This window comes from Lycium barbarum, chromosome 8 (genome assembly GCF_019175385.1).
Source record: "Lycium barbarum isolate Lr01 chromosome 8, ASM1917538v2, whole genome shotgun sequence".
In the NCBI taxonomy this organism is placed as follows: domain Eukaryota; kingdom Viridiplantae; phylum Streptophyta; class Magnoliopsida; order Solanales; family Solanaceae; genus Lycium; species Lycium barbarum.
This window is the reverse complement of record NC_083344.1, coordinates 132017254-132026033: the sequence shown is the minus strand read 5'-3', so window position 1 is coordinate 132026033 and position 8780 is coordinate 132017254. Positions and strand designations below refer to the sequence as shown.

Here is an 8780-nt window from a genome sequence, read left to right as displayed (position 1 = left end):
TAAGAGTCTGCTTCCTAGCTCTTTGTAATGCACACCCCAACAATTTGAATGTTAAACAGTTACTCAGCAGTTCATTCAGACAAAAGTTGGAAGGAATTTGGTTTTTCACGGAAATGAACTCTTATTTATCTATTATCAGCTGGTAAATTTCAGGAGCTTGGTGTGAAGAAGCTGAATGTCAGATGAAGCCGTTAGCGTTTCTCCTTATCTTTTTTTTTTTCCCGGGTAAACCTGAAAATTTGTATCAAGTATATGAAATAGTCCTCACTTGGGACGCACATACAGATGCAATAATAGGAAACCTTCATCCCATAAACTCTTGTATGCTTTCTTGATAAAGCTCAAGGCACAATATGTATGGAGTTCATCGAATTCCCATTACTTCGAGCATACTTAGGGATGTGATACACTAATAGGAAATCTCGATTCATTACCATAGTTAATAGTAGGATTTGGGTCATGCCTATGGAGAACACTCCAGAAATACTCTTCTTGACAGTGTTGTCGCCATGAGTGGTTTATAGTTTGCTGCTTTGTGCGCGTGCTCGACTGAAAGATGGGAAAATGAAAGGAGAAAGGGGAGAATAAGAAATATGTGTTCCCTTCATTGTCCAAAAAAAAAAAAAAAAAGATGTATGAGTTCCCTCTTGAAAATTATCGATAAATGATATATTAAAAGAAATGGCAACCCTTGATCCCAAATGCCGCTTGGCGTGTTGGTTCAGCGCCTGATTTTGCTCAGTGCAAACCTCATTCCGAACATATTTTTGGATAATAATATATAAGCTCTTTGAAATTAGACTAAACCAATGAGTCAAGACGGTCTCTTGCTTCTAAACGTGATGATTAATATCTTTTCTCCTTTTTTCTATAAATAACGACACCGCTTACTTTCACTGGGAAGAAACACAATAATGGATAACATTATGTAAAGTATAAAAGTTGTGTCTATTGACTTTCAGCTTTAATTATCAATTACTATGTGCAACTCGTGGCAGAAAAGGAAAAGAGAAGTTGGATCATATATTTCCAGTTCATTCTCATTGAAAATGACTATCAGCATCTGTAAAGGTACTTCTTGTGGTCCAAATATACGCACTTGGTTCAAGAGGATAGGAATATTTATCCCCTCTTCCTATTGTAAATTATCAAAAATTCATCATGTGTTTTTTCTTCTAAACAACGAAGGAACTGAAAAAATATGGTGGGGTGTGTGTGCGGGGGCGGGTGGGCGGGGTTTGGTTTTCTAAGTAATTAATGTACTCATCTTAACTTGAATAATTGCATAATTATGTTGCATCCATATATTTTTTTTCTAGGTATATTTCTATTTTCAAACTGAACATGCCAGCTTGCTACTCCCTTGTATACGTATAAGAGTTAATGTTTTATGCACTAACAACATTGTTTCAAATATAGATCTTTCTCCAAAAGTGTAACCAAACATGTGATGACATGAATTATAGTAGTATATGATAAAGGGACTATCTGATACAGTAAACTCTTGTTATGTGTTAGGTTCGAATAATTGAACCATATCGGGTCGCATCTTCACGGTTTTACCTTGCATGTATGTAAAATGTTTTTATAACTCGTGTGATATCCTGGTCAAGCGACATTAGTTTTTACCGATACACCAAGGCTTTCATTCATAATATCATATGATATGATCAATATAAAAAGAAACACCTAAATTGGAAATTGAAAAAGAAAAAAAAAAACTTGCTCTAGATTATTAGTGGCGGACCTAGACTACAATCTATGAGTTCAAGGAGTTTTTGTGCAAATTCTATATATATATATATATATATATATATATACATACACACTTAGAAAACCACTAAAATTTTATATATAGTTGATTGTGAGCCAAATAATTATTGTATATTAACTCGAGGCCGTTGTCGAAACACAGATTTTAATGTCTGGATCCGTCTTAAATTGTTTACATTGACCTGGGAGTAATTGTGGGCAATTTGCACGAATGCCCCTATCTTGGGGTGGTCTTTAATTTTGCCCCTCAAATCGCTGGTCTTTAATTTTTGTCCTTCGGCACTTTAAGTAGCAAAAAAGGGGCCGAAAATGCCCCTTACATCGAAAAACAAAAAAAGATATTCGGATCTATGACTTAATTTCACAAGACATAGAAATTATGCTTTGTCCGGCATATTTTTGTAGAAATTAAGGTATCCGGCATAGCTTCAATTAGACATAACTTATGCTGGACAAGGCAAAACTTATGCAGGACAAGGCAAAGTTTCTATAAACTTTATGCCGAGTAAATTAGTTACTACACAACTTATGTCGGATAACTTCATTTCTACAGAACTATGCCGGACAAGGCTACACAACTTATGTCGGATAACTTCATTTCTACAGAACTATACCGGACAAGGCATAATTTCTATGTAAATTTTGTCTTACAATTTTTTTTCCTGATTCTGCTGGAGATCATACCCAGAATTTCTAGTTTTGCAGACCAGCAAATAGGGATACTTGGCTCACAAATTTTATTAGATGAGAAGCAAGGGCAAAGATTAAAGACCAGTCCGTATGAAGGGCAATCCGCACAAAAAATGTAAATGTTAACGTAAACTACTTATTTTGTAATTGTTAACGTAAACTAATCATTTTGGTATAAATACCAAGTGTAAGTCTATGTACATGTGCGTGTGTGTGTTAATCGGACAAAAAAGGTTGTAGTCATCAACAGCTAGCCTATATTCAAACAAGGAGCTTAAAGGTAGCTTGTTATAAATTAAAATCTAAAGAGAATTGAAGAAAGAGGAACCCTTCACCAAAGTTTCTTTAGAGTCAAAGTCATATTAAAACTACCTATTCTGGATGATGAGAGGATAAGAAATTAAACAACCACTTCATCTCCCATCAAATTAAAATCCCATTAAATTTTTTGCTAGTTGAAGAGAGTACAAGAGTTTTTCAAGATTGTGACCCTTTTAATTATTAATTTGGGGGTGGTTGTGGAATGTGGACTATGACATCTGTCTTCATGGAACTTAGTAATATGAATATCTGAAAATAAGTTAAAATATACAGATAATATAAAATCCCTTAAATAAAAAATGTGTAACGATTACTTATATATGCGGTACTAAAAAATCTCTATTTTTCCACTGAAAAATGTTCAGTGGCTATTTTCCACTGAATGTCGGTGGGAAAAATCTAAATAATTGTGTTTTCACACGGAAAAATTAAGAAATTTCCTAGCATTTCAATGGGAACCTGTTTCCCACCGTATGTCTCCCAGTGAATTGGTTCGGTGGGAATGCGGTGAGAAAATCATGTGTTATAGCATAAATTTCCCACAAAATGTAGGTGGGGAAAATATATGTTTCTAGTAATGACATGTAGCTGGCGGCGGATGTACCATTCGACGGGTTCAACTGAATTCATCATTTTCTACACGAAATATAAACTTATATTTAGAAGTGTTATTAAGCGTTAACAAATACTTTTGAACCCATAATTTTAATAAAACATAATGGGTCAGTCGTAAAAACATTTCAAGTTGAATATAAACTTTGAACAAATTATTTTTGAGGAAAAATGTAAATGCGTTCACTTCCCGGTAAAGATCAACCCCCCCCCCCCCCCCTCCCCCGCCCCATGAATTTATATTGCGCAAATTAAAATTAATCGGCTCATGAGTATAGATATCAAATACTGGATGGTTATGAAAATTTTCTTTAAGAAAAAAAAAATCACAGACATTGTAATTGAATTGGATGGGGAAGCTCCACTTCCATCAAAGATAGTCTACCAAGGTCGGATGTAGTTAACTTGAAGGACTAACGTATTCATCTGAACCCATTAATTTTAGTTCGAACTTTATATGAGTGTTAAAAAATTTCACTGAAAATGTAAATAATTAAGTTCAAATCGCATAAACAAATGAGTTATAATAGAATTTCAAATTCAAATTTATAATATTTAAATTTTGAATCTACTCAACCTATAAAAGAAAAACACGATTATCAAAGGATAGCGACTAGTCTAACTTCTGATGGCAAAGAAGTTTAGAAACGAGGAATAAGATGATACAATAAAATGACCATATATGTTTTTTAACTGTTTATGAATAGCAATAAAGAATAACTAACTAAATAATGTAAATGTGCAGGATGGTTCTAGCACAAATATCCTATATGGTTGGTTATTCTTTTTGTTTTTGTTTTTTTAAAATTAACTTGTATTCGGGGGTGGATGTAGAATTCAACAACTGGAATCATCGGAACCCATTATTTTTTCCTGAAACTTTTATATGTGTCGAAAATTTACTAAATAATTATAACTAATTGATTTTGAAGCTAGTAAATCAAATAGTTGTGGTAATATTAATAAATAGGTATTAATTAATATGTGTACCCTCTAGTCGTTATAAGCTACCGTTCTTAACATTTATAGAACCAGTTGCTGACTGCTGTCCCCAAATAGCCGACAGCACTAAAGAACCACTATTAAATAACAGCTAAATGATCAACTTCGATTAATTTAAACCAATTCTTACAAATGTTTAAATTGATCCTTTTGATCTAGAAACATGTTTAAAGCTTGTCTAATTTGTGTAGTTTAGCCCTACAAAAGAGCAAGGGTCGGGTTCAAGCCATGGAAACGATCACTTGCAGAAATGCAGGGTAAGACTGCATATAATAAACCCTTATGGTCAGATCCTTCTCATATTCCGCGCACAACGGGAGCCTAATGCATGAAGCTGCCCTTAGTCCCTACAAAAGAGTGATTTGAAATGAATAAAGATACTTATGGCAAAGTACTTCAGTTAATTATTAATTAAAATTGACAGATGTGAAAATTGTGGCATGTAACATCTTTCCAATGTTTTATGGTAGCTTTCTATTTATTCGGTGTAATATTCCATGCCCAAAAAGGATTTCAAAGAAGGAAAAGCAATCAATTGTCGATTATTATTTTACTAGACAATATGTATGTATACTAGAGGGCATCTCGATATGGCCAAGTGGTAAATGAAACATAAAATGATCATAGAAGACAAACTGCAAATCTCAATAAATACAAACAACAACAGTAAAATGTAAGATAACCCGTCTAATACCCGATGAATAGAATGTGGAGAATAATATACACTCAGTATATAATTAGTTGAGGTACGCATAAGCTGATTTCAGGCAAGGACAAATGTAGAAGTGTTAGTTATGAATTCATTCAAACTCAATATCTTTGGCTCCAACGTTGTATTAGTCTTGTTAAAATTTCACTAAATAAGTACAAATGTTTGATTTCGAACTCGCTAAATCAAAAGAATTGTGATAGATTTTTTTAATTCAAACTCAATAATTCAAATGAATTATGGTAGATTTTAGAACTTGAACTCATTAAAAAATTTAAATTCTGAATACTCTCCCCTTATTTCAGGATGAATTATATTGGCCAACAACAACAATAACAACATACCCACTGAAATCTCACAAAGTGGAGTTTGGGGAGGATAGAGTGTACGCAGACCTTACTCCTGCCTTAGAAGGTAGACGAATAATATTGGCCCCTATTAAAACAATCTTTGATGTATGTAGAGTGGTTTCTATGGATATGCCACAAGGTTACGATAAAGCTAAAAATATTAGTGCTATGTTTTTCACCGAAAAATTATATTTCTATACATTAATTGTCGAAATATCACTTCAAAAATATTCTACAATATATATTTACTTAGCAGGTGAATAAAATTTGATTCTGCTAGCATCAAAAGTAATTTTAGAAAATCAGAGATTTATATGCACTAAATAAAGACAAATCGCAGTACTATTCAATGGTGTAGTTAAATTTCAGTTTTGGTAGGACTCAACCATGTCCCAGGTGCAAATTAAAGTACCTTAATATAAAATAAAATATTATTACATGCCCCAGGTGAATATTTTAATATAAATATATGTACAATAATATTTATATACATTTCATATACAGAATCAGTGTATGAATTAATTGAGATATAAGGCCTGAAGAGTTGTATGTATAAAACAAAGGTGTCTTCACATTTAAACTTTTTTTCTAGTAAAATACCTTGGTACATTATGTTTTTAACAACATTATCCTTTTGGGGTAAAGGGTCTAATTTGCCTAGCTCTATACTGCGAAGTTGAGAAATTTTGCCCTTCGTTAATTTTCTGGCCTAATACTATTCCTATATTTTTTTCCCTTGTCCCCTGACGGAAATGTATAATAGTATTGCTCTTTTTCTCTCTCTCTAGGTTCTTGGTTTTCACATATGATATCATTAACAAGTTCTTTTATTAGGCCTAATGAAGGATGTCTTTACAATATTTGTGTGTTTGTCATAGTAGTACTCTAGCTAGTGTTATTTGTTTCAATAAATTATTATAGCTTGTCATTTCACCTATATATTGCGACAATGCTTTGTTTTTCTAAAGGACACTATAAAAAATAGTAATTTGTGAAGGTTAAAAGTTACAATTTGCAGGGGTTTTAGCCTTGCTTAAGCAATTAACGGAGGCTAAAACCTCGCAAATTGCAACTTTCAACTTCCGCAAATTACCCATTTTTTTGTAGTGAAAGGTCTCCCTTAATTTTAATTATTATGATTTCGAACATGTTGCATTAATAATAACTAAAAGTTTTCCCCATAACTCATATTATTCATAGAATTAAATTGGCTTCTCCAAGGTACACTCACAAATAAGTTGGAGTTGGCTATATGAATCCTCAACTCATGTCATCATCATACTAAAAAAAAAAAGGTTAAATATGTACAAGTGTAATTAATTACCGTAATAGTAATAACAATAATATCATTATTAAGAAGAATAAGAAGGAGGACAAATTTAGATATATGCCCCCTCCAATTATTCATGGATTAAACCACTTCCTTCATTGGTCCCATCATGTCCAAATTCCACTCCCCAAAACCCCCAATGTAAGCAACAGTCTTCAACTCTTTCTGTTGCATTCTCTTCTTTATTTATTCCAAAACCACTCACTTCCTAGTACTATCGTTTTTCCCTTTTCTTCATTCTTTAGAAGAAAACACACATACACCCACAAAAAAAAAAAAAAAAAAAAAAAAACCATGGAGAAGTTTGAAAGAGAAGCTCTTGATTTCATGAAAGTTGAGTCCTTCTCTCGACTTCCTTTTATCCCACCCGTTAAAGAAAAGCCTATTAGGCTTTTCGGTAAAGAATTTGGTGGTACTTTCGGTACCACCAATATGTCTGAATCAATTGACAGTAACCATTTTCACGACGAACGTACAAATACTATTGCTAAAGAAAGTCATATCAGAAAGAATGAAGAAATCAACAGAAAATATGAATGTCACTATTGTTTTAGGAACTTCCCTACTTCTCAAGCCTTGGGAGGCCATCAAAATGCACACAAGAAAGAACGCCAAAATGCAAAACGAGCTCAGCTTCAGTCTTCATTAGTGCATGGTAAAATATAGTAGAATATTTAAATATATATTACAGTATGTTTTTTGGTACGACGGAAAATATTTTCCAGACGATAATTCATTTTCTGGTAAATAAAACCCGAAAAATATTCTCCATGAAGAACCTATTCCATTTGTAAAGATAACGAAATATCAAAGAAGCGCTTTTAAGAAATATTTCCAGCAATTCTTTAGTAAATTTTCCTACTTTATTATATGTTGATGATTCCTCTCTAATGTATATTTTATGTTAAAAGGAAGCCAAAAGCTAGCCGATTGGTGCTTTGTTTAGATACATGGGAGTCACTTCTTCTTTCCGAGTTTGCCTGCATTCTCTCAGTAGATTAAGAAGGGGGGAAACGACTTTCTTTGCTAATGTTTTTCTTTGATAGTCGCAGTCCATTAGAAATGGTTTCTAAATTTTAGAAGAAAATATTATCCGTCATATAACACAGACCTAGTGCTCATCATCATTCAATATATATGGATTATAGTATCGTATTATATTATGTTGTTACTTAAATGCAATGTTTGTTTTGATTGACAGAAACGAACATTTATGGGAGAATGAACCGTCATGGCATCGGAGAAGCAAGAACTCATCAACATTCAACATGGACCACCATTAACAATCGTACTACTCCTAGGTTTTATGGAAATGGCCATCATGTTAATGTCATTAATCCTAAAACTCCTATAAGTGGAAGTCCATTGGCATTTTGGCGGATTCCATCAGCAGTTTATCAGAATAATTCTTCTTCTTCTTCTAACTTAGATTTTCCTAATGATGATTTCAAGCCTTTAAAAAGCTCTAATTGTGAGAGCCAATTTGGATATGAACCAAAAGGAGGAGTTCAAGATGATCATGTGAGTTTGGATCTGCATTTGTAAGGATAGTGTAATCCAATAATTAATTTCTTTTGAGAAATGTGTACTTCTTTTTTAGAAGTAATTGTGCTAATTTGAAGAATGTTTGGCCATAGTATTATCCAATCATTCGCCATATTTTGGTTACCCAAGTGTGTTTCCTTGTTGAATTTCACTTGTTTATATTGATAGTGTAGTTTAGTTTTTACACTATTCGTGTAATTTGAACCGTTAGAGCGGCTTGTCTGTTTCATCTTATTAGTAATTCAACTTACAGTTATATTTTATGTGATTTAATGGTGCAAAATTTCTTTTACACACTACCAATATGTAGAAATTAAACTCTCTTGTGAATTCTGCTTGCATGTGGATGTGTTGAGTGCATGGAGCAGTTGTTTAAAAAAGAATGATACGTTTTTATATTTAGAAGTAATTAACTAAAATTTCTCATTTTATCGTTAATGTCATGAAT

General features: G+C 32.8%; 1 protein-coding gene across 1 annotated transcript; it reads left to right on the top strand.

Annotated features, from left to right (window-relative positions):
• Positions 1 to 6794: 6794 nt before the first annotated feature.
• Positions 6795 to 8334, top strand: LOC132605514 (zinc finger protein GIS-like). Its single transcript, XM_060318645.1, has 2 exons — positions 6795 to 7424; positions 7992 to 8334. Exons 1-2 carry the CDS (start codon positions 6845 to 6847, stop codon positions 8330 to 8332), a joined length of 921 nt encoding a protein of 306 aa, XP_060174628.1. The 5' UTR covers positions 6795 to 6844; the 3' UTR covers positions 8333 to 8334.
• Positions 8335 to 8780: the final 446 nt, after the last annotated feature.